The following is a 26092-nucleotide window of genomic DNA, read 5'->3' as shown; positions in this document are numbered from 1 at the left end:
ATATATATATATTTATGTATGTATAAGAATCGTCTAAAAGACTGGTGGTCCAATCACATCTGTCTCTTCGATTGTTAAACGATTCACTGGATTAATTCTAACGGTATTACTTTCAATTCCTACTAAAGACGATAATACATGGTTATTCTACGACCATGTTCCTCGTGTTTCGTCATTAATTGCTCGCTAGTCACAAATGCTGTACATAAAATTAATCGATATGCCCGGTTAAACAGTTAGTAGGCCGTCTCTTACCTGTCGTGCACTCGATATCCGGCGATCCACTGGTACCGGGTGGACACCTGCACACGAATATCGCACCGTCCCGTATGCACTCGGCTCCCTTACCGCATCCGTTCGTGCGACAATCGAAGCTCTTTTCCGCGCTACCTGTGCTCGCGATCGAGAAAATTGATCGTGCGTGAGATTTTTTCCTTTTTTTTTTTTCTTTTTTTTTTTGAAAATATCTATCGAAAAAACTTCCATTGTACGATAATATTCGAGAGAAAAAGAAATACATCCTTTCGCAGCTTTGAATGTAATGGTGATGGTAATTTTAAATTCGGTTATCAAAAATAACAAAATCCAATCGCATACTCACAAGCGTGCATAGGATCCCCGGAAGGATAATTGGACGGGCAGTAGCATTGCGGTTGATTCTTGTAAATCCTGCAAGCGGCGTTCGCGCCGCAACGCATATCCTTGCACAGTTCCCCTCCGTCGCAGATGCAGGCTTGGTGAGGATCGCCGTGGCATCCGGGGTCGCAGGTGCACTCAAATCCGTTCAATGTCTCCCTGCACTTCGCGTTCACGCCGCAAGGTCTTCTTAAACACTCGTCCCCACCTTCGTAAACGTATTTCAAATTATTATGAAAAATGAGATTCATCTCTTGTCCTTCTTGTCTTTCAATTACCTTTCTTGCAGTTGATCTGAGGATTTCCATAGTGGCCGGGCGGGCAGGAGCACTGCGCCTTCCTGTTAACCACCCTGCATTGCGCGTTGAACCCGCACACGCCATGCTGGAGGCAGGGATTCGTGCACACCCCGTCCTCGCTGCACCGTTTGTTCGCCTCGCAGTCCTCGTCCCGATGGCACTCCAGTTGATAGCACTCTTGGCTTGGCTCCCCTTGGAACCCTTCCGGGCACAGGCAAACCGCCCTGTGATTCGACACGCGGCACAGAGCATTGATTCCGCATGGCGACCCGTTTGCCGAACACGGATCCTCGCATTGGCCATTGACGCATGATAGGGAGGATGGACAGTCGGAATGTGTGCGGCAACCGATCAGGCACAACCCCTCCTCGCAAACGTACCCCTGTGTTCGTAGTATAAAAAAAATCGGAATATAAAAAAATCGTTACACGACAATTTTTCAATCTCGAGACGTCTCTTTCTTTCGTTCTTTTGATTCTTGAAAAATGAATGGAAAGAGTGGTGTAACAACCTTTGGACAATAGTTGTTGACGTCACACTTGATGCGACACTTTCCCGAATGGCACACTTCACCGCACGAGCATTGATCCTGGCCGTGGCAACTCTTCGCGCAGAAACCGATCTCGTCGCACTCGTCGCAGGCGCCGTCGCAGGGGATCATGGATTTCGAGCAACTGATTAATGCATTCCCGTAATAATTGGCCGGACAACTGCATTGCGCCACGTGATTCGCCACGCGGCAACCCGCGCATTCGCCGCAGGCTTTGCCACCCTCGCAAGGATCTTTAGTAAAAAAAAGTAGAATTAAGTTTATCGAAACAAAAGAAATTATTCGGTCCCCATTATTCGGTCATTGAGCATCGTGACACTTACTTTTACATTTGTTGTTTATGCAAGACTCGTCATTTGGGCAAGTGTTATCGCTACGACATCCGATATCGCATAATCTGTTCTGACAGATCTGATTGGCCACGCAGTGGTCGTCGCTGTTGCATATAGCCTTGCATATTCCCCCGTCGCATCGTTCGTCGCTCAAGCAATTAGCGTCACTGCAAGATAATTTACACCTTACATCTTACGAACCCTCTCCTCGAGGAGGAGATCTTCGATAAACCTAACGACCCTTGCCTTCTACACGTGGCGTAACAAGATCTTCCGTAACAAGTCTGACCGGTCGCGCATTCCTGTTCCGTGTTGCAGGGCAAGAACGCCTGTTTGCAGCCAATCAGGGGATCCCCTATCAACGGTGCAGGGCACGAGCACACCTTCTGATGACCCACCACCGTGCACTTGGCGTTCGCTCCGCACACATCCGGAAGGGAGCAAGGATCTGCGAGAGACGATCGAATTAATCCAATCACATCTTTCCTCCGTTCGTCGAACGATTATTTATTTTTATTTATTTATATTTTTATCTATATTTTTATTTATATTTTTATTTATATTTATATTTTTATTTATATTTATATTTTTATTTACATTTTTATTTTTATTTCTATTTTTATTTATATTTTTATTTATATTTATATTTTTATTTATATTTTTATTTTTATTTCTATTTTTATTTTTATTTTTATTTATATTTTTATTTCTATTTATATTTTTATTTATATTTTTATTTCTATTTTTATTTATATTTTTATTTATATTTTTATTTATATTTCTATTTTTATTTATATTTTTATTTATATTTTTCGAATTTAAATTATTCCATCTTTCCACGTGTCACTTGCAAATTCGCATCATTTCGAATTCTTTCTTACCTCGACACTGGTTGTTCAAACAGGCGAAATTCTCTTGGCACTCGACGTCAGCGCGGCATCCGATCACGCACACCAATCCCTCGCAGATTTCTCCGCTTCGACAATCCTCGTCCCTTCTGCACAACGATTTGCAAATTCCCGAGGGATCGCACCGCTCGTTGCTCAGGCAATTCAAATCCGTGGAGCAGACGGGGGTGCAAACGTTCCCTATGCAAGCTGTCCCTGTTGCGCAGTCCCTGTTCGCTTGGCAGACGGGGCCAGGCGATCTGAGGCAAGCAACTTTGGCGGTTGGATTCGGTATGAAGCCTGATGGGCACGAACAGGTGGCCCGTTGATTGAACACCGTGCACTTGGCGTTCGGCCCGCAAGGGGTCGCCTCGCAAGGATTGATGCACTTGTTCGTGATGCACGCCTCGTTGGCGTTGCAGTCCTCGTCCGCCCGGCAACCGAACGTGCACATGTTGTGCAAGCATATGTGGCCCAGGAAACAGTCGTTGTCCAACCTGCAGGTGAGCAAACAGTTTCCACGAACGCATTTCTCGTTGAACGCGCACTCGTTGTCGCTGGAGCAGATCGGAAGGCACACGTTGTCGCGGCATGTATTCCCATCGTTGCAGTCGTTTGTGTCTCTGCAGGACACTGGCACTGAGACAATGCAAAACAATGAAAATTATTCGTTAAAGTACTCGATAATTTAAAGAATTTTTTGATCAAATTAAAGTTGATAAAATTTAATTCAAAAATTTTGGATACTAATTAGATTGGAAATTTTTATTTTTCTCTTTATTTTTCTCTAACTCTCGAAAAATTCAATTCCATTCTTCTTTATATATATAAAGAAAAAGTTTCGAAATAAAATTCTCACATCTCACGCATTCCACTTCCGAATTGCCGGTGAAGCCAGGTGGGCAGCTGCACTGCTTAATGTGACTCCTCACGTCGCATTCCGCATTTATTCCACACGCGGCTCTCACGTTGCAAGGATCAAGGCATTGTCCGTTCAAGCACACGTCTGACAAGTTGCATTCCTCGTCCGATTGGCAGGACGCTAGAAGAATTTCAAATTCACGATCGAAGAGGAGATTTAAACCAGAGCTAGACAATACTCACGTCGACAGATGCCCTCGTAACAGTAGGTATTGGGCGAGCAGTCCGCGGCTGACGAACAAATAACCGGTTTAGGCCGACACCCTATACTCAGATTGTTCGGATCGCCCTCGTAATCGGGCCGACACTGACAGGCCCCCGCGTGATTAGTGGCCGCGCAATCCGCGTTCGGCCCGCACTGTGTGCGCGAGCAAACATCTGGAATATCGGGATCACAAGACAGTCAAATTGATCGACACAGATTTCTTGTTAAACCTTTTGTTAAATCTTTCTCTCGAGACGTAGCATCGATATATAGTTTTTATCATTTGTTTCTCACGTGATTCCTCGATAATAAATATCACCAGAAAAATGCCGTAAACGAGGCCGCTGACTTTCTCGAGTACTGTGCACACTTTTGACTCGTTCAATGGGAGTGCCTCGGCGGAGAAATAGCGAAAGGGTTAAAATTCTATAACCTTTATTAACTACGGGCGACTATAGTCGCTCTACGTAAAATATCACTGACGTACTATGAGCTATAGTTGCTCTACGATTGGAGTTATTATAACAAAAATCACCAAAAAAAAATGCCGGCCATTGACGATCTTTCTCGAGTACACTTTTTGGCTCGTTCAATGGGAGTGCCTCGGCGGAGAAATAGCGAAAGGGTTAAAATTCTATAACCTTTGTTAACTACAGGCGACTATAGTCGCTCTAAAATGACGTACTATGGGCTATAGTTGTTTTACGAGCGATTGGAGTTATTGAACATCGAGTATCTTTCTTTGGAAACGTAGCATCGGTATTTCGTTTTTATTTCTCACGTGATTCCTCGATAACGCGGCCGCTGACTATCTTTCTCGAGGACTGTGCACACTTTTGGCGCTGTGATTGGTTCAACGGGAGTGCCTCGGCGGAGAAATAGCGAAAGAGTTAAAACTCTATAACCTTTGTTAACTACGGGCGACTATGTAAAATGCCATTGACGTACTATGAGCTATAGTTGCTATACGATTGGAGTTATTATAACAAAAATCACCAAAAAAAATGCCGACCATTGACGATCTTTCTCGAGTACTGTGCACACTTTTGGCTCGTTCAATGAGAGTGCCTCGGCGGAGAAATAGCGAAAGGGTTAAAATTGTATAACCTTTGTTAACTACAGGCGACTATAGTCGCTCTAAAATGACGTACTATGGGCTATAGTTGTTTTACGAGCGATTGGAGTTATTGAACATCGAGTATCTTTCTTTGGAAACGTAGCATCGGTATTTCGTTTTTATTTCTCACGTGATTCCTCGATAACGCAGCCGCTGACTATCTTTCTCGAGGACTGTGCACACTTTTGGCGCTGTGATTGGTTCAACGGGAGTGCCTCGGCGGAGAAATAGCGAAAGGGTTAAAACTCTATAACCTTTGTTAACTACGGGCGACTATAGTCGCTCTACGTAAAATATCACTGACGTATTATGAGCTATAGTTGCTCTACGATTGGAGTTATTATAACAAAAATCACCAAAAAAAATGCCAGCCATTGACGATCTTTCTCGAGTACACTTTTGGCTCGTTCAATGGGAGTGCCTCGGCGGAGAAATAGCGAAAGGGTTAAAATTCTATAACCTTTGTTAACTACGGGCGACTATGTAAAATGCCATTGACGTACTATGAGCTATAGTTGCTATACGATTGGAGTTATTATAACAAAAATCACCAAAAAAAAATGCCGACCATTGACGATCTTTCTCGAGTACACTTTTGGCTCGTTCAATGGGAGTGCCTCGGCGGAGAAATAGCGAAAGAGTTAAAATTCTATAACCTTTGTTAACTACAGGCGACTATGTAAAATGCCATTGACGTACTATGAGCTATAGTTGCTCTACGATTGGAGTTATTATAACAAAAATCACCAAAAAAAAATGCCATTGACGATCTTTCTCGAGTATTGTGCACACTTTTGACTCGTTCAACGGGAGAAATAGCGAAAGGGTTAACGAGCAACACAATTTGGGAGGAAGTTATATATATAACAAGTTCTCCGATCAAAAATTTTCTCATCGATTTAAATTAAATCTCGATGAATTTTTCTCAAATTTTTAGAATTTTTAGAATTCTCCGTGTGTACGTCGAAATTAAAAATTGTATCGTGAACGTTTTTAAAGATAGATTCGCACACGTACCGAAACATTTGGGCACATTGTTCACATTGATACACTTGGCGGTGAGCGGGCAATCCTCGTCCTGTAGACACTCTACCGGTGGTTGGCAGCCACTGTTGTACGGATCCCCAACCATTCCCTGTTGACAGTGACATTTGTAAGAGCCCCTTGAGTTTTCGCACATGGCGCCAGGGGCGCAGGGTTCGTTGAGGCAATAATCGATCAATTGGCATCCGCGGGTGGGCTCTCCCGTGTAACCTGGCTGACACGTGCAGATCTGAAGAAGACGCGAATATGTCACTTTCCATCGTATAATTTCCACGACTCGTACGAACGATCGATTCGAACCTGAACGTGCTTCTCAGCCGTGCAAATTGCGTTAACCCCGCAAGGATTACGGGCGAGACAAGCGATTCTACACTTGTGGGTGTCGCAAATCTTCTCCCCGGTGCAATCTTCGTTCGCCTCGCACTCGATAGGCTGGCAACCGATCTTATCGTCCTTTGGATTACCAAAGAATCCAGATTTGCAGGAGCAAACCGCGACGTGGTTGTCCGCCTTGCATCCCGCGTTCCGCCCGCAGAGGAGCAGGTCGCACGCTCTGCGACACTCCGCCTGGCCAATGTTGTTCTTCACGCATCTCTCGTCGTCGAGGCAATCGTCGTTCGACGCGCAACGCAGTTCCTGCACGCAAATGTTGTTGTGACAGTATTGGTATTCGGGGCAGCTGGAGTTGCTCTTGCAAGTCGGTTGGCAGAGGCCGTTGATGCACAGCTGGTCGCCTATGCAGTCTCTCGTGCTACCGCACAACGCTACGGAAAGGACAGAGAATGTTAAATTCGATCGATTCGAAGGTTGATCGTTTTCTGCATTTACTCGTACCGGTGCATATCCCTCCGTTGCAAGCCGAGCCTGTGGCGCATTGGGAGTCCGATTTGCAGTATTGGACAGGTGTGCAGCCCAGATTGGGGTCGCCTGTGCCACCAGGTTGACACGTGCACACCGCGCTGTGGTTGAGAGGAGAGCAGTCCGCCCCTTGGCCGCAAACGTTGGAGAGAGAGCAGGGATCGACGCATTTGTGATCGAAGCAGGCGTCGGAAGGACCGCAGTCGCTGTGGTAATTGCATTCCAAATGGACGCACTCCGACTGGTGGAGAAGGTTTAAAGAATAGAAACGTACGATCGAAACGAAAATTAATATCTATTCTAATTTTAATCGGAAGAAGATATCGTTAAGAAGACGAGGCTCACCGCTGGATTGCCGGTGGTCTGGCCGGGACATCTGCAAAATGGTACGTGGTCGCGGACGAAACAATCGGCGTTTCTTCCGCAAACGGACGTGGACACGTCGCAGGGATTCGTGCACCTGTTGTCGATGCAAGCGGCAGAATTAGGGCAGTCGAAGTCGGTGAAGCAGTCCCCTGGCTGTTTGCAACCAGACTTGAACGGATCTCCGACCAATCCGTGGGGACAAACGCAGGTGTAAGAGCCTTCCGTGTTTTGACAACTGGAAATAAAACGATATTCCCATCCAACTCTCAAAGAAGTTAAAAAGAAACGTTTTATATGGAGATCATTGACTTACACAGCGGAAGAGTGACAAGGGTTTTCCAAACACTCGTCAACGTCCTCGCAGATATCGGCTGCCAGCTCGAAACCGGGATAACATTTGCATATTCCAGCGTGGTCGGACGCTATGCAGTTACCGTATCCGCAATTCATTTGATTGCAAGGGCCTTGGGCAAATAAATTTTCTCGTAGAAATATGGAAATCTGCTAATCTTCTAAATTAACGCAAATCACTCACTGGCGCATTTATTAGCGTCCTGATTGCAATACTTGTCGGTTGGGCAGTCGTTGTTGGAGAGGCACTCCACTTTGAAACATCCCGAGGAATCGCCGATGTAGCCCGGCTGGCATTGGCACGCCGCGGCGTGGTCGAAGACGGAGCAAACGGTGTTGAGGCCGCAGTCGACCAGGGAGCAGGGGTCGGTGCAATTGTGCTGGACGCATGCCTGCGAGTCGGGGCAATCCGCGTCCAACGCGCACCGATGGGGGATCGCGCAACCTGTCCCCACGGGATCACCGGCCGTTCCTTGTGGACACACGCAGCGGTAAGATCCGCGTAGATTCACGCAATCCGCGCTCGAGTGGCAGGGATGATCGTCGCATTCGTTGATGTCCAAACAGTGTTCCGGCCCAGCTATAAACCCGTGGCCGCATCTGGACGCGAATTTTATTGTTTATATAATAGTTCGATAAATTCAAATCGATAGAATTTAAATTAATTAACCGTTTGTATTTGGAAAGGAAAGTTTAAGTTTAAGTTTCCGGTTCTATAAACCCGTGGCTGCATCTGACGCGAATGAATTTTATTGTTTATATAATAATATATAATAATTCAAATCGATAGAACTTAAATTAATTTAAATTATTTATATAATTAATTTAAATTAATCGTTTGTGTTTGGAAAGGAAAGTTTAAGTTTCCGGTCCAACTATAAATTCGTGGCCGCATCTGGACGCGAATGAATTTTATTGTTTATATAATAATTCAAATCGAGAATTTAAATTAATTAACCGTTTGTATTTGGAAAAGAAAGTTTAAGTTTAAGTTTCAATTATAAACCCGTGGCTGCATCTGACGTGAATGAATTTTATTGTTTATATAATAATATATAATAATTCAAATCGATAGAATTTAAATTAATTAACCGTTTGTATTTGGAAAGGAAAGTTTAAGTTTAAATTTCCGGTTCAGCTATAAACCCATGGCCGCATCTAAACGCGAATGAATTTTATTGTTTATATAATAATTCGATAAATTCAAATCGATAGAATTTAAATTAATTAATTTGTATTTGGAAAGGAAAGTTTAAGTTTCCGGTCCAGCTATAAACCCGTGGCTGCATCTGGACGCGAATTTTATTGTTTATATAATAATTCGATAAATTCAAATCGATAGAATTTAAATTAATTTAAATTATTTATATAATTAATTTAAATTAATCGTTTGTATTTGGAAAGGAAAGTTTAAGTTTAAATTTCCGGTTCAGCTATAAACCCGTGACCGCATCTAGACGCGAATGAATTTTATTGTTTATATAATAATTCGATAAATTCAAATCGAGAATTTAAATTAATTAACCGTTTGAATTTTGTTTATATAATAATATGTATAATTGTTATATATATATTATTGTTTATATAATAATATATATAATAATTCAAATCGATAGAATTTAAATTAATTAATTTGTATTTGGAAAGGAAAATTTAAGTTTACGTACTTGCACTTGTTGTTGATGCACACCTCGTTGTCGTTGCAACCTACGTCGGAAGTGCAGCCCACCTCGCACACGCCATCGATGCACAGTTCCCCTGGGAGGCAGTTGCTGTCGCTGTAGCACAGCTTCACGCATATTCCGTTCTTGCAACGTTCACCCTCGGCACAGTTGTTGGGCTCGGTGCATTGGCATTGGCAGAATCCGGACACGCACACGTGCTGACTGGGACAATCCTGGGGACCCTCGCATATGTTCGGCACTCTGACGCAGCCCTGTTGGGGCGTGGGATTCCCGTGGAAGCCAAGGGGACAGGTGCAGGAGGTCGCGTGATCGGTGATGCTGCAGATCGCGTTTGGACCGCAAACATCCTTCCTTTTGCACGGATCTGGAACGGAAGAAAACCGCGGTCGATTTTAGAAAGTTTCTTCAAATTTTCAATTCTCTCCTTCCCCCGTTCATCTTCTCTCCCCCCTTTCGATACCTTGACACTTGTTGTTGATGCAAGACTCCGCGGGCGGGCAATTCTTGTTGCTTCGACATCCCAAAATGCACGCTCCGTTGACGCACGTCTGATCGGTCTGGCACTGCGAATGGGTGACGCACGGAACCACGCACTTGTTGCTCGCGCACTTTTCACCCGCCGAACAATCGGCGGCCGTTCTGCACACAGCTACAACCACGAATGAAACTCACCACCAAATCTGAGATCCAAGATCCAGAGAGAAGCAACGAAGGGAAACTCACCTATACACTGCCCCTCGAGGCATACGCTCTCCTCGCAGTCGGCATCGACGTTGCAATAATTAGCGGCGCGGACGCAGCCATCCTGCGGCCCCTTCGACGAAGGGACGAATTTATGGATGCACTCGCAGCTCGGTTGGCCGTTCACAACGTCGCAAACGGAGTTGGGCCCGCAGGCGTTCTCGCACGGGTTGGCGCATCGATGGTTGTGGCAGATGGAGTGCACCGGGCAGTCCTTGGCCGTGGCGCAGTAGCCCTCCGGTTGGCAGCCCTTCGCGTAAGGGTCCCCGACGAAGTTGGACGGGCACTGGCACACGGGGTTGTTGGACGGGCCGGGGACGCAGACGGCCGTCTCGTGGCAGGGATTCGGATGGCAGGCCTCGATCGCGACGCACTCCACTTCGGCGACCGGATTCGGTTTCAAGCCGGGCGGGCACTGGCATATCGCTCTGTGATCGTCCGCTATGCAAACCGCGTTCGCCCCGCAAGCGTCCCCGTCGCAGGCGTCGTAACACGAGTGGGTCAACCTGTTGCAAAGCTGCGCGGGCGGGCAGTCGACGTTGTATACGCAGGGGACCGGTTTGCAACCGTGGACCGCGTCGTTGGGATCGCCCGCGTACAGGCCTGGGGGGCATTCGCAGTTGGCCACGTGATTGTGAACCACGCACAGGGCGTTGGGCCCGCACGAGACGAAGTCGCACACCGGTTGGCACGCGAGAAGCCCCTCCTTTCCGCCCCTGCACGTGTGGTCCTCGGGACACTCGGCGTCCGTCGAGCACCGATCCCTCCTACGCGTCTGGCAACCGTGGCGATCGTTCGGGTTGCCGGCGAAACCGGGCAGGCACTCGCACCGGCCGCGGTGCCTCTCCGCCACGCATCGGGAGTTGGGGGCGCACGTGAAGCTCGGGCACACCGAGGCGCACTTCAACACGCCGAGAGGGTCGGGCCTGCACGCTTCCGCCCCGTGGCAATCGTCGTCCGATATGCAATCGGGGACCGACGGCTTCTCGCAGGACGACGATACGGGGTTCCACTCGTAACCGTCCTGACACTTGCACGTGGCGCGGCCTGGGATCGCGTCCGGCTCGCACTTCTGGTGAGCGCCGCACACCACTTTGCTGCACGGATCGACGCACTCGCGGCCACTGGCGTCCTCGAGGGGGACGCAGAACGAGCCCCTCGCGCAGTCGGTATCGTCGCGGCAGCCCGGCGTTATCACCGACTTCAACGGCTGGCAACCCTCCACCAGGTTGCTCGGATTTCCCGCGTATCCGTCCACGCACAAACACGAGGACGCGTGGTTCTGGGTGACGCACAACGCGTTCGGGCCGCACTGCAACTTGCTGCACGCGTCCACGCACTTTCTCACCCCTTTCCCCACTTGGAAGCAGATCTGTTGGGGCTCGCAGTCGAGGTCGTTGGAGCAGTGGCCGTGAAGACGGCAACCCTTGGTGAGGTCGTTCGGGTTGCCCGTGTAGCCGGGCGGGCACACGCAGGCCCCCTCCTGGCACACCGATCTGGGGCCACATTTCACGTCGCTGCAACGATTCACGCACTTGCCGGCCACGCAGCTGTAGTCGAGCGGGCAGGGGATCGAGTCGGTGCAGGCGCAGGTCGAGGGGTCGGCGCAGGGGCCCACTTGCACCTGCTGGCAACCGACGAAAGGATTGCCGAAGAAGTTTTCTTTGCAGCGACAGTCGTAGCTACCGATCGTGTTGATGCACACCGCGTTGCCCCCGCAAGCGTTCCCATTGCACTCGTTGATGTCTTGATAACCAATTTCAATATTTTTATTATTTCAACATTTTTATCGACAAGATAAAATTTGAACGGAAACGATTTATTTGGAACGAAAGGGAATACGAACCGTGGCACCGAATGTAAGGATTTCCAGCGTATCCGGGCGGGCACAGGCACTCGACGGCGTTCGGCCCGGCGTTGCAATGGGCGTCCTTTCCGCACACCGCGGTGGAACAGTCGGACTTTTGTTGCGCTCCGCAACCGTGATACGGGTTCCCACTTGTGCCAGGATTGCACACGCACTTCGATTCTTGCAACGTGTACTCGCAATGGGCGTTCGAGCCGCACGCGGGATCGCAGGCGGGTGGTTGAATCGCTGTTGCGCGAAGGAAGGGTAAAATCAATTTATAGTAGACAAAGAAATTGTTCGAAAGGTGTACTGGATGGTCGATAGCTTACGGGGCATGCAAAGGAGATCCGGATTCCCAATGAAGTACGGATTGCACACGCATTTGTTGGTAGCTGGGTCGCAAGAGGCGCCCACGCCGCACACCACGCCCTCGCATCGGCGCTTGCACCTCCCGCTTATGCACACGCTTGGCTCCGCGCAAGGGACTTCCGGGGAACAGATATCCGGTTGGCATTGGCCGCCAGGGAACGGATTCCCCATGAAACCTTCGATGCACTTGCACGTTGGCCCGCTGTAACTCACGATGCACTGGGCCCCGGAACCGCACACGAACCCATCGCATTCTATTTGATTGACAATTATAACATATATAAATTATAATATAATATATATATATATGTAATATATAATATAATATAATGTAATATAATATAATATAATGTAATATAATATAATATAATGTAATATAATATAATATAATGTAATATATAATATAATATAATATAATATAATATATAAATATAATATATATTATATAATATATAATATATATAATATAATATATAAATTATAATATATAATATTTTGAATAATTTCGTCCTCGATCGAACTCGAATCATGGACGAGATATTTATGAAAGCAGGATTGGGTGTAACTTACGTGAAACGCATTCGTTGTTCTTCCCCTCCACGAATCCGATCACGCATCGGCACCACGCCGCGTGCTTGTCCGGCTCGCAGTAAGCGTTCGGCCCGCAAGGTATGTTGTCGCAAGGGTTCACGCATCTGCCGTTCACGCAGGCGAACAGATTGTCGCAGTCGTCGTTCGAGGCGCACTCGTTCTTGGCCACGGCTCCGGTACAACCGCCCCCGTAAGGATCGCCCACCGTCCCCCTCGGACATTCGCAGATGTGGTCGCCTTTCGTGTTGATGCAGTAGGCGCCGTGCCCGCAAGGATTGTTCGCGCACTCGTTCACGTCCACGCAACCGTGTTGGGGATCCCCCTCGTAACCGGCCTCGCACATGCACCTCGGGGGATCGCTCGGCGTGCACTTGGCGTTTATACCGCATGGAAACCTGTCGCAAGGATCTGAAAATAATTGAGGCGACGTTAAAATATAATCGTGATAATCACGATTCGTTGAAATTGGAATCGAATATCGTTGAAGTTTTTTAGATTCTATGTTTTTTTCACTTTTTATTGAAAATATTTGAGACGACGTTAAAATATAATCGTGACAATTACGATTCGTTGAAATTGGAATCGAATATCGTTGAAGTTTTGTTTTCTAGATTCTATATTTTTTTTCACTTTTTACTGAAAATATTTGAGACGACGTTAAAATATAATCGTGACAATTACGACTCGTTGAAATTGGACTCGAACATCGTTGAAATTTTATTTTTTCGCGATTCTATATTTTTTTCATTTTTTACTAAAAATATTTAAAATATAATCGTGACAATCACGACCTGTTGAAATTGGACTCGAATATCGTTGAAGTTTTGTTTTTTAGATTCTATATTCTTTTTCACTTTTTACTGAAAATATTTTAGGCGATGTTAAAATATAATCGTGACAATCACGATCTGTTGAAATTGGACTCAAACATCCATTGAAATTTTATTTTTTAGATTCTATGTTTTTTTTCACTTTTTACTGAAAATATTTGAGACGACGTTAAAATATAATATAATATAATCGTGATAATGACTCGTTGAAATTGGACTCGAATATCGTTGAAATTTTGTTTTTTCGTGAGTCTCTGTTTTTTTTTCTCTGCGAAGAAAATTCTTACTTTTTATTTTTTATTAAAATAATTTTTTATCAAATATTTGAGGCAATGTTAAAATTGATAATCGCATTGAAATTGGACTCGAATATCGTTGAAATTTTGTTTCTGACGATTCTGTTTCTTTCTTTTTGACTTTTTACCGAAAATATTTGAGGCGATGTTAAAACAACAGGTGATAATCGCGTTGAAACTGGACTCGAATATCGTTGAAATTTTGTTTTTGTTCAATGTTTCTTTTCCTGAGAAGAAACACCTCTTACTTTTGCAAAGGTTTGCATCGAGGGGATCGGTGTAAAACGGCGGCGGACAGACGCATTCACCAGGCTGGACGCATTTCTCGTTGGCTTTGCACTCGTTGTCGCTCGTGCACCTCTTCTGAGCTGGGGAGCAAAGACCGTTGTACGGATCACCGCCGTAACCGTGCGGGCAGACGCACTGATGCGATCCTGCAAGGTTCACGCACTCTGCCCCGTACCCGCACACTTGATGCCCGACGATACACTCGTTTATATCTAAATCGGAAATAATTTCGATTCCAAGATAAATATGGGCGAAAATTTCGAGCGACGAGGAGGGGGATGAAATTTTCGATACGAACCTTCGCAAGAACCGTCGCTCTTTGTCGTGTACCCTTTGGGGCAAGCGCAGTAGCTGACACCACCAGCGATGGTGATACATTCAGCGCCGCTCGGACACTTCTCACCCTTGGAACAACCGGCCAGCATGCATTTCCCATTCACGATCTTGTACGGGGGCTGGCATTGGCACTCGATGCTGTTGCATTCTGCGATCATTATCGCTCCAATTTAAAATACGATCCACCGCATCGCGATATCATTCTCGATAAAATGATAATCAAATTAAAATAGTAAAAATTAGTAAAAACGATAAAATTAATGGATAATTAAATTCTTCTCGCTATTTTATAGAAGAAAGAGAGAGAAAGGAAAGAATCGTCACCTTCGCAAAGCGAGAATGGGTTTCCATTGAATCCAGGTGGGCACTGGCACTCGTAACTTCCAGGTAAATTTTTACAAATGGCGTTAACGCCGCAAGCAGGCTTGTCCCTCAGCTCCATGCACTCGTTAATATCTCTACACTTTCCGCTCTCGTGATCCCTGGTGTACCCTCTCTGGCATATGCAAACGCTGCTTCCAATGAATTCGTCCTTGATGCACTGCTCCCCGGCAGGGCAGGGGGTGCTCGGCCCGCAAACGTGGGGCGCCTTCGATTCCTGGCAACCGCCGCTGTACGGATCACCCGTCGTACCGCTGGGGCACTGGCAAGAGAACGATCCTGGCTCGTTGTTGCAGATCGCGCCTTGGGGGCAAGGATTAATCGCGCACTCGTCTATGTCCCTGCAACCGCCCTTCACCCCAGGCTTCCCCGTGTAACCACTTCGGCAGAGGCACGTGGCCACGTCGTTGGACAGCATGCAGTGGGCATTCGGCCCGCAGGACAAATCTTCGCACGGATCTAATTAAGAAAATTTATTTAAGAAGACGTTTTATCTTACGTAATAATAATAATAATAATAATAGGGAGGGGAGAGCGCTCACGTCTGCAGTCGTTCCCAACGTTGGGCTCGGGGCACAGACAACGCTTTTGGGGATCGCAAATGGCATTTCCAGGGCAGTCGCCGTCAACCTCGCACGTCACTATGCCGACGCACTTGACGTAAGGGTCAGGGTCCGGAATGGTTCCCTCCGGACAGGTGCACGAGTACGAACCCTCGGTATTGGTGCACGTGGCCCCATGGCCGCAGGTATCTGCCCTCGTGCATTCGTCTACATCTGTTATTCAAATATTCAACGAATTTAATTTAAATTCTTGACGATTTCTTCCATGATGATTTTCAAATGGGGGAATATCTTTAATTCGAAACTATGCATACCCATGCATTGTTTGAAAGCGTTTCCCGAGAATCCTGGCCTGCACTGGCAACTGAACCCGCCCAAAGTGTTGGTGCAGATTGCGTTTTTGCCACAACGTCCCGAAGGGCCGTTTATCGCGTCGCACTCGTTTATATCTGATTCAAAGAAATTAAAATAATATCATCCGCGTGAGATCCATCGATCGTACGTTTATGTCGTTGATGGAAACATTTACCAACGCATCCAGCCGCGATGTCGTTCGGATTGAAGGTCCATCCGTCTTCGCAGATGCAGTAAGCTTCGTGGCCGTCCGCTTTGCAATACGCGTGATCTCCGCAGGTTACTTCGTCGCACGGTGCTACGAGGAAGAAGAAAAAAAGAAGAAAAATCACGTTCATTATATTCTTGTTCTTCTTCTTTCCCGATTCAAATTTTTCTCATTTTTACCTTTACACGGTATATGGGGCGGTGTTCCAACGAAGCCAGATTCGCATTCGCAGTGATAACTGCCCCTCGTGTTGCCGCAGATCGATGCGGGCCCACAGGGGTTCGAAAGACACTCGTCCACGTCCACGCACTCGGCTCCAACCGCTTTGAATCCGTTCTTGCAGAAGCATCGCCCCTCGATGCACTCGGCGTTGTTCACGCAATCGAAGTTCGATTTGCAGAGCGTGGTCACGTCGGTCTAAAAATCGGTGGGAAGGGTCGAGAGTGAAGCAGAAGACGATAAAATTGATGGAAAATATAATCGCAATTTACCTGTTCGCAAGCGACCGTCGGATCGGGATTGGCACTGTATCCCGGTGGGCAGACGCAATTGTAACCAGGATCCTTGTTTTTGCAAATCGCGTTTCTCCCGCAGGGGCTCTCCAACGCTGTGCACTCGTCGATGTCTGAGAAACAATTTCGTACGAGTTTCGAAATTAATCGACGAGAAAGGAAATTTATTGATTAAGAAAGATATACACAATTTCGTCCCTTTGTCTTACGGAAGGAGAATGAAGTTAATTTTGAATTTTTGAAAATAATCCATCCTGTACATTCTCATGAAAAAAAAGAAACGTTAAGGATCATTTTCCCAATCGAAACGAAGGTATAAAAGAAAAGAAAGGAGGGGGAGAAAGAGAAAAGTGTAATGTCGGTGTGCTAACCGCTGCATCCCTTAAAAGGATCCCCAGTGTAGTCCGTCTTGCAACTGCATACGAAGCTGCCAATCGTGTCGCTGCATTCAGCGTTCTCGCCGCAAGGGTTTGTCTCACATTCGTTCACGTCTGTTAATCAACACGTGGTTAATCGTGCAATTAATCTAACCTATCGAATCGTTACTTGAAATTGGGCTATTAAGAATCGTTATATATAAAATCAGGATTTAATAATAATTGGCGCTTAAAAAATTATTGCTCTCTCTTTCTTTTTTTTTTTTTTTTTTTTTCATTTTTAACAAGTTAGATGATGACTGACTTTCGCACAGTGTTAGTCCTTGACCGATGAAACCCTGGGGGCAGATACACTTGTACGATCCGGGCACGTTGATGCATCTCGCGTTCTCCGCGCATGCATCCGCTCGACTACACTCGTTCACGTCGATGCAACCGTGCGTCGGGTCCATCCGATAGCCTGCCTCACACCTGCACTCGAAACTACCCTCCGTGTTCACGCACACCGCATCCGTGCCGCATGGTGCGCCCTCCTCGCATTCGTTTATATCTGTTAGCGATGGTTAGTCGATCGTTTATATCGTTACTACGTTAAGATTCTATAAATGTTAACGCTAGCCGATAAAAGCTTGAATATCGAACGAATATTAATAACAATAGTTTAATAACCCTTAGGGCTCCAAGCGTTTGACTTTTCCCCTCCACGATCGAATCTTTCGCTTTTCGTCGTCTTTTTCTTTTTCTTTTCGAAATCTTTTTTACGATATAAAATGTAGTACTTTTTTTTTTTTTTTTAACTTAAAATTATATATTATATTTTCTACTATAAAATATTTTGGATTTTACGTTGATCCGACGACAGAGGCTGGTCACCTCGCTTGGACGTGAACTTTTTCAGAAAAGAAGCGTCGAGATTAGATCGTTTTAATTTACTATCGTTTCGAATTCTATGTACAAAGAAACGGTGGAGGTATAATACATCGAAAGAAGGGAGGAAAAACGGTTTCGGATAATTAGAAATCGAGTTACCCACCGTGACAGCCTATCCAAGGATCGCCGCTCATCCCTTCCGGGCAAGCGCAGCGGAAACTGCCATCCAGGTTTGTGCACTGGGCCGAACGGCCGCAAGGAGCGCGCAGGCATTCGTCGATGTCCACGCATTCCTCCTCTGGGTTGCCGTTATAACCCTCGGGACACTCGCATTTGTGCCCACCCGCCAAGTTGATGCACAGCGCGCCCCGTCCGCAGGCATCCACGTAATTGCACTCGTTGATATCGATACACTGTGGAAAATCGAGATACTTGGACCCAAACTTGAAGCGCAAAGTGAAATTATTCATTTTTGTTTTTAAAATTACGTGTTACGTAATTCCAATATTTATTTTTCGATCAACCAGAAGATAGTTTCAATCCTAAAGAATACAATTCTAACTTATATCGAGCTTATATAAATTTTTCGCAAATCTTTCTGCAAACCTTCCAAACGAATTTGACAATATTTCGATTTAAATTATTATACTTACAGAATATATATTATTATATTACAGATTCGTAAGGGTCTCCCGTAAAACCAGATATTTGATAGGCACAAATATAAAACAAATTTGAGAATATTTCTATTTAAATTATTATACTTACAGATTCGTAAGGCTCTCCCGTAAAACCAGGTTGACAGGCGCAAGTATAAAACGAATTTGACAATATTTATATTTTAATTATTATATTCATTTACAGATTCGTAAGGATCTCCCGTAAAACCAGATTGATTAAATTATTATACTTACAGATTCGTAAGGATCTGCCGTAAAAACAGGCGCAAGTGTAAAACGAATTTGACAAAATTTCTATTTAAATTATTATACTTACATATTAAGGGTCTCCTGTAAAACCAGGTTGACAGACGCAAGTATAAAACGAATTTGACAATATTTCTATTTAAATTATTATACTTACAGATTCGTAAGGATTTCCCGTAAAACTAGGTTGACAGGCACAAATATAAAACAAATTTGACAATATTTCTATGTAAATTATTATATCCATTTACAGATTCGTAAGGATCTCCCGTAAAACCAGATTGATTAAATTATTATACTTACAGATTCGTAAGGATCTGCCGTAAAAACAGGCGCAAGTGTAAAACGAATTTGACAAAATTTCTATTTAAATTATTATATTTACATATTAAGAATCTCCTGTAAAACCAGGTTGACAGACACAAGTGTAAAACGAATTTGACAATATTTCTATTTAAATTATTATACTTAGAGATTCGTAAGGGTCTCCCGTAAAACCAGGTTGATTAAATTATTATACTTACAGATTCGTAAGGGTCTCCCATAAAACCAGATATTTGACAGGCACAAATATAAAACAAATTTGAGAATATTTTTATTTAAATTGTTATACTTACAGATTCGTAAGGGTCTCCCGTAAAAACAGGCGCAAGTGTAAAACGAATTTAACAATATTTCTATTTAAATTATTATACTTACATATTAAGGGTCTCCTGTAAAATCAGGTTGACAGACGCAAGTGTAAAACGAATTTGACAATATTTCTATTTAAATTATTATACTTAGAGATTCGTAAGGGTCTCCCGTAAAACCAGATTGATTATATTATTATACTTACAGATTCGTAAGGGTCTCCCGTAAAACCAGGTTGACAGGCGCAAGTGTAATTCCCCGGGATATTGTTGCACATGGTATTGTCGCCGCAAGCGCCGGGTATGAGGCACTCGTTCACGTCCTCGCAGTGGACCTCGCCGTCGCCGATGTAGCCCGGTTTGCATTTGCACAGGAAGTTGGATGGAAGGTTGCAACACTCGGCGTTCTCGACGCATCTCGCGGCGAATACCGGGTTATCGCACTCGTTGATGTCTGCCGGCACGTGAACAGAACAGAGAAATAAAAGCATCCGGTAAACGATACGACTGGGCAGACGTCGTAAACCGACCGAGAGAAGAATGAACACGCGTACCTTCGCAATGGAAACCGTCGCCTTGGTAGCCGGGGAAACAGGAACATTGGAAGCTACCAAGAGTGTTGGTGCAATGCGCGAATATATCACAGGGCCGGTATTTGCACTCGTTCTCGTCTGAAACGTGTGTTTGCATTTTCGTAAGATACGAAAGGAATCGAGTGAAATCGAATCAATGATGAATAAATAAAGGAAATCGTGTTCTATCGAATACTACTTGTATTTTTATAGTCATATTCTACTTTTTAAAAAAAAATAATAATTCATCTATTTTTCTTCTCTATTCAAAAACGATGGAAAAGAACTTGTAATTACCTCGTATCTCGAGAAATTTATCTCTCTAATGAAGAGAAAAAGATTTCTCTTCTTTCTTTCTATACTATATATATATATATATATATATATATATATATATACGTTAAATCAAAGAAGAATAAGTTTCGAGAATTTCGCTTACCTGGTACCTGACAATTGCAACCACCGAAACCGTCGTTACAGTGGCACACGGAGCCAAGGCAGACGCCGTTCAGACACCTGGTCCCATCCTCCTTCGTGCAATCGTCTGAAAAGGGACGGAGAAAAAAAAAGGAGAGAAATAGGAAAAATCAATTAATCGATTCGACACTTGAAATCAATAAACGAAGCACCTTAGTCATCTCCTTCGCGGTTGGAAAAACATCGTGGTAAAAATCGCCGATTACGATGAGTAATTCGTTCCCCTTCCCGGCTTACGTAACGCGTAACATCATCCCGGCTTGATCTCTAACGCGGCGCGCATAATAATAAAAATCAATGTCGCCACCGCCGCCGCCGATTAATCGGCGGAGGTTCGCCAGTTCTCCTCCGCGTAATTGCCGTGACGAGGCGGTGACGCGCGTTTGCGATCGCGCTTGCGGTTTCGCGCGGGAAGGATCGGTGAAGCTTGGCGGGCGTGATCGGCGTCGAGTGGATGACGAGAGGAATGACGAAGCGACGGGGAGTTTCCATTCTTTTCTTAAACGAAAGAGGGTAAAAGGGGAAGGAAAGGGATTGTTTTCTCCCGTGGGAATTTCCGTGAAAGATGGGATGGAGCCTGGTACCTGTACACTTCAACCTGTCGCGTTGCTCGTCCGTGCCTTGGTAACAGTCGACGTGGTTGTCGCACAGTTTGGACAGTTCGAGGAGCTGCAGCACTTCCGTCGACTCGTTCACCTGGCACCCGAAGTAACCGTCCTCCAGGTTCAGGAAGAACACCTCTCTTCTTAGTCCGTGGCCGACTCCTCTCAGAGATTCGACCTGATAGATGCATTTTTCTTTTTTATTTACTTTTTTTTATTTTAGTTAGTTTAGTTGAAGTTAGAAGGGATGTCAACGTGGCGTTGGCGCGAGTTCGAGAATTCTCTTTGGAAGAAGGGAAAAAGAAAGAGACGTGGCTTTGTTATAACGCTTCGACCCGTTTCGCGCAATGCAACGTGTCGATCACGATGTAAAAAAAAAAATAAGATATCGCGTTAAATGTTTGCCAAATATTTTCATAAAAACTATTAACCGTCCTCCAGGTTCAGAATGAATACCTCTCTTCTTAATCCGTGGCCGACTCCTCTCAGAGATTCGACCTGATAGATGCATTTTTCTTTATTATTTACTTTTTTTTATTTTACTTAGTTTAGTTAAAGTTAGAAGGGATGGCGTTGACGCGAGTTCGAGAATTCTCTTTGGAAGAAGGGAAAAAGAAAGAGACGTGGCTTTGTTATAACGCTTCGACCCGTTTCGCGCAATGCAACGTGTCGATCACGAACGTAAAAAAAAAAAAAGAAGCGTTAAACGTTTCAAAAACTATTAAAAAGATAATAAAATAAAGAAATCAATTAAAATTCCATGGAGAGCGATTGCTTTTGATTGAAAATATTTTCGATGAAATTATCTAAGCGGTTCCACTTACCGGACACAGGAACAGAAGAAGTGCCCACGCCACAAACGGCCAAAGATGTTTCATCTTGGCTGAAACAGAAAATGAAATCAGTCGATCGACATCTGTCAACGCGGTAATTTTTCCACCTCAATAACGCGGAACATAATAGAATTCGATCAATTCGTTCACGATCAGGTCAAACACACCCGCGTGCTTTTTCAACGATTTCCTGGATTACGTTCGTTCAATTACATCATCCTCCGACGCGTCGCACAACGATCATCATTTTTCACGCAAGGATGAAATAAATAATTCTTTTCGCGCAAAATTTTGGTGGAAAGGAGAGGATGAAAAATTTCTATATTTTTTTTCTTTTTTTTTTTTTTTACGATAAATCGAAAAATTCAGGTGGAAGAGACTACTACGATCGTTCTCACCGGTAACACCGAAGGGAACCGATACGAGGGAACACCTGTTCGAGCCGTGTGTGTGTCGGCATTCGCGACCCCCTCACGAATAAACCCGAACCTAACTGTATCAACTTACGTTAGCCCTGGCTCTGACAACCTAATTTCCTGGTTACGTGGTGTTTTGAAATTTAAGAAGCCGTTTCTGAGCTGTCGAGTACGAGGATAACTTGGAGCAACCCGTTATGCAATACGCGACAACGAAATACAAGAATGAAGGAATAAGTAAAACATAACTAAAAACATTTTTCTTCTCTCTTTTACTAGGCTTTTACGAGGTTTAATAAGAAATATAAAGCTGAAGGAATAATTGGAATATGTACTTTTTTCTTTTTTTATATATTTTATAAAAGGAAGAGGATATTTTTATGCGGTTATAATTGTAAAAAAAAGAGTATTGCATGCCTCCGGTTTCAAACTGTGATACATTGGAACTGTGATACAATGGAAGATCCTATAGTTATTTTTATATATTATATGGAGAATCGTTCGTTTTTAATTCCGCTCACGATGCTCGCGAGGAAATTATACAATGCATCGGATCAATTGTCTAATATGGTGAAGAAGTTTAACGTGATTGATTAGCGCATATATATATATATTTAGAATATGGAGCGCGGGTAGAGTGAGTAATTTTGGGTTAATTGGTTTCCTTCGTGACTAAAGATCATCAGGTTTCGCTGCGTGTCTGATTATAGACATGCAAAGGAAATTTAACCTCCCTTCGAGCATCCACATCGCGTCTTTAAGCCACAAAGGACGAAATTTAACCATTAAACACCTTTGAATATATATCCCATCAGTCGAAAATGAGAGAAATACGAGTTTAAAGCGTAATATTAACCTCGGATCATTATCCTTGGATATTTAAGATAGTTAAGATAGTTTTGTAAGACAATAAAGATTTTATAGCGATACGAAATGGATTTTTCAGATAAAACTGAATTATTTATGAACGATTCAGAAACGTTTAAGAAATCTTGGAAATACTTTCAAAGCAGCAAGAAACATTTTAGACTTCAAAAATTTCTGAAATTCCTCAATCATTCCAAAAAAAGACCAGTAAATATTTCAGAAATCTTCGAAATTCCTTCCTCGATCGTTTCCGAAACATCAGTAAAATCATTTCAAAAATTTCTGAAATCTTCCTCGATTATTTCCAAAACGCCAATAAAGATTTCAGAAATCTTTTTCCAAATCTTTGTCCAAACAAACCCCAATAAAGATTTGATTACGACGGAAGCAGAGGTTTCAAAAACGATTCAAAAACGTTTCAAAAATCTTCAAAATTTTCCTCGATCCTGTTTCCAAAACATCGATAAAGATTTCAAGTTTCAAAAATCTTGCTCGATCGTTCCCAAAAAACCGGCAATAAAGATTTCAAGAAGTTTCAGAAAACCTCTCTCTTCCTCGATCATCGGTCGAGGCGGTAATAAAGATTTGATTGCGGCCTCACCGGAAGCGGAGTTTTCAGGGGACTGCGGTGCACGCGATTCGCGGAAGACGTCCTTTATGGCGAACGCGCAGAGCGGACGCATCGTACGCGAGCGTACTGCTCGCCACGTCGCACAATAAGTCAGGGCTGGCGATCAACCGCGCGGCGAAATGTTAACGACTGTACGTGCAGGGAGAAGGATTCACCACGAGGGGATGTGGGGAGGCGGGAAAAGAACCGAGAAATAGAGAGAGAGAGAGAGAGAGAGAGAGCTGTCGTGGAACGTCTCGAGCGAAAAAGAGAGGGACAATTAGGGGAACGAGAAGGAGGAACGCAGAAGGATGATGACCAGGAAAAACGAGCAGCAGAAGGAAACCGGGTGGCGGGAAAAAGGAGGAAGATCGTGAGGGAAAACGTTCGAGGAAGAACGAGAGAGAGAGAGAGAGAGAGAGAGAGAGGACGGTGATCACGAGGGGGACAAGAACGAAAGAACTAGCGAAGAGCGAAGAATAAAGAGGAAAGAGAGAGAGAGAGAGAGAGGAGATGGCCATTTGATTCCTCGTCTTGCGAGTTTTTTTATCCTTCCAACGATTTAGTCTTGATCTTGGTAATGATTCACCATGAATCGCATGAACTAGAAAGATTTCGTGAAAAAGATGCACAAGTCGAAGAATCGTGCCTATTTTTAATCCTGTATTTGTAATCCTTTTTTAACTATAAATACGATGAAATACGATGAATACGATGAAATAAAAATGTTTACACTTGAACTTGTAAGTACGAGACTCGGTTATAAAGATTATCGAGACGTTTATATTATATTTTCTTAACGTTGGTTTATTGCAATAATAGTTAAAAACTTTCGTTTCGTTCGTTTATTTAAATTCCTCTCGTAAAAGCGTATAAACAAGGATTTAGTATCGATACTATGTCAATAACATGGATGGAAAACACCTCCTAGGGGAGGGACGTGCACCTGTAACTCTTCCGCCCCTTTTTTGCTTGCATCTACCACAAGTGTCTTGCCTTCAACTCCAACCGACTGACTCGCTTTTGAACACAGCTGGCCCGCTGCGCTATCTCCACTCTTAATTTTCGTCACGGAAATTGGCCACCCTTCTTTTCGACCACCAATTGTAGATGCTTCGATACCGCTTCCGCAATTTCGTTTCGACGAACCGTTCGCGAACGTAAAACAGCGTGATGTAATACATTCGAATTTACTCTAGAATTTAATTTGATAAATCCGATCATTGTTACAATTCGATTGACCGACGTCTCTCTTTCAAGTGAGCAGAAAGTACGTAATGCAACTCGTACCGAGATCAGGATAACAATTTCGGTTAAGGTTAGAAATAGAGAATAATTTCTTCTCCGCTGGTTGGAATGGAACGGGCGAATCGTGGCATGCATCACTCTCACGCGCGTTCACTTTATGCAAATAGATCCGTGCACAAGTTTGTCGCGACGCTTGGTAAGGGTATCGCGATGAAATGTGTTACCGTGTCAATGATATGACGCGGTAGGCAGGCAGAAGGAAACGATGACAAAACCTATCAATTAATCGGCGGCGCATAAACACGCGACGACAAGCTTTTGCACGCGTGTGCACCTCTCGATAATACCCACGCACGTGCGTTGCGACATTGCGGAGAGAAGAGAGAACGGGTTGATGCAGAATTCGAACAAGTCTTCTTTTCTTTTCTTCTTCTTCCTCCCCTTCCAATTTCCAACGTCGTTAAATAAACGACGAGATCCTGAGAGATGAAAGAACCTCGAAATTTTGTATCACGATTTCCATTTTTTTTTTTTTTTCCATTTGCATATAATCGTGATGATAATCGGGCAAATTGATTTCAAACCTGTGCCTTCGAGATCCCTCTCGATGATTTAACAAATTGATTTAATTATCGTGCGTCGAATCTGTTTGTGAATGAATTTTTTTTTTTTTTTTTTTCATAGACGAATCGCCCACGTTTCGTTCCCATTTCTCGGCTTCAAGCCGAGTCGTGAAAGTGTTTAGATACGATACAATACGTGTGTAGCGTAGTCTCGGACAGCTTGTACTTTATTCTTTTTCTTTTTATATGTTTTTTTTTTTTTTTTGGATATGGAGATCGACCTACGTTAAAGAGAAATTTCTTGAATTTCTTTCAATCTCGGTATAGAAATTATAAGAACGTGTTTTAACGAATTTTTTTTTTATTTTTTTTATTATGCATAAGTTATTATATGCTCAGTTAATAAACCTTCGACTATAATGAATAATTCATCGAGATTAAAATATAAATTAGCTTCCCGTCTGTTTAAAAACATGGTTTTTCTAGGCAGGCGTAAGTAGTTTTCAGAAATACTTTGTGCGTAAATAGAA

The 26092-nt window shown here is 44.1% G+C and overlaps 1 protein-coding gene across 1 annotated transcript in view; it reads right to left on the bottom strand.

The window, feature by feature from the left end:
* Nucleotides 1–26092, bottom strand: part of LOC122712328 — a 113863-nt gene that overhangs the window by 70390 nt on the left and 17381 nt on the right. Inside the window, exons 2-38 of the mRNA XM_043931885.1 lie at nucleotides 21850–21908; nucleotides 21008–21203; nucleotides 20386–20490; nucleotides 19929–20045; nucleotides 19581–19828; nucleotides 17980–18229; nucleotides 17251–17496; nucleotides 16941–17060; nucleotides 16549–16682; nucleotides 16237–16474; nucleotides 16025–16147; nucleotides 15810–15944; nucleotides 15475–15708; nucleotides 14876–15391; nucleotides 14514–14699; nucleotides 14176–14427; nucleotides 12781–13209; nucleotides 12171–12464; nucleotides 11839–12087; nucleotides 9975–11738; nucleotides 9712–9900; nucleotides 9234–9615; nucleotides 7751–8166; nucleotides 7529–7679; nucleotides 7195–7450; nucleotides 6826–7090; nucleotides 6292–6755; nucleotides 5965–6220; nucleotides 3809–4003; nucleotides 3564–3746; nucleotides 2699–3343; nucleotides 2064–2265; nucleotides 1809–1984; nucleotides 1447–1718; nucleotides 915–1317; nucleotides 602–844; nucleotides 256–390 (exon numbers count right to left, since the gene is read on the bottom strand). Of these exons, the coding sequence (XP_043787820.1) occupies nucleotides 256–390; nucleotides 602–844; nucleotides 915–1317; nucleotides 1447–1718; nucleotides 1809–1984; nucleotides 2064–2265; nucleotides 2699–3343; nucleotides 3564–3746; nucleotides 3809–4003; nucleotides 5965–6220; nucleotides 6292–6755; nucleotides 6826–7090; nucleotides 7195–7450; nucleotides 7529–7679; nucleotides 7751–8166; nucleotides 9234–9615; nucleotides 9712–9900; nucleotides 9975–11738; nucleotides 11839–12087; nucleotides 12171–12464; nucleotides 12781–13209; nucleotides 14176–14427; nucleotides 14514–14699; nucleotides 14876–15391; nucleotides 15475–15708; nucleotides 15810–15944; nucleotides 16025–16147; nucleotides 16237–16474; nucleotides 16549–16682; nucleotides 16941–17060; nucleotides 17251–17496; nucleotides 17980–18229; nucleotides 19581–19828; nucleotides 19929–20045; nucleotides 20386–20490; nucleotides 21008–21203; nucleotides 21850–21908 (10728 nt within the window). The remainder of the gene's footprint in view (nucleotides 1–255; nucleotides 391–601; nucleotides 845–914; nucleotides 1318–1446; nucleotides 1719–1808; nucleotides 1985–2063; nucleotides 2266–2698; nucleotides 3344–3563; nucleotides 3747–3808; nucleotides 4004–5964; nucleotides 6221–6291; nucleotides 6756–6825; nucleotides 7091–7194; nucleotides 7451–7528; nucleotides 7680–7750; nucleotides 8167–9233; nucleotides 9616–9711; nucleotides 9901–9974; nucleotides 11739–11838; nucleotides 12088–12170; nucleotides 12465–12780; nucleotides 13210–14175; nucleotides 14428–14513; nucleotides 14700–14875; nucleotides 15392–15474; nucleotides 15709–15809; nucleotides 15945–16024; nucleotides 16148–16236; nucleotides 16475–16548; nucleotides 16683–16940; nucleotides 17061–17250; nucleotides 17497–17979; nucleotides 18230–19580; nucleotides 19829–19928; nucleotides 20046–20385; nucleotides 20491–21007; nucleotides 21204–21849; nucleotides 21909–26092) is intronic.

The sequence above is a fragment of the Apis laboriosa genome, unplaced genomic scaffold, assembly GCF_014066325.1.
Source record: "Apis laboriosa isolate Shangri-la unplaced genomic scaffold, ASM1406632v1 scaffold1_cov151, whole genome shotgun sequence".
Taxonomy (NCBI): Eukaryota; Metazoa; Arthropoda; class Insecta; order Hymenoptera; family Apidae; genus Apis; species Apis laboriosa.
The sequence above is the reverse complement of the archived record's forward strand: the minus strand, read 5'-3'. Positions and strand labels throughout refer to the sequence as shown.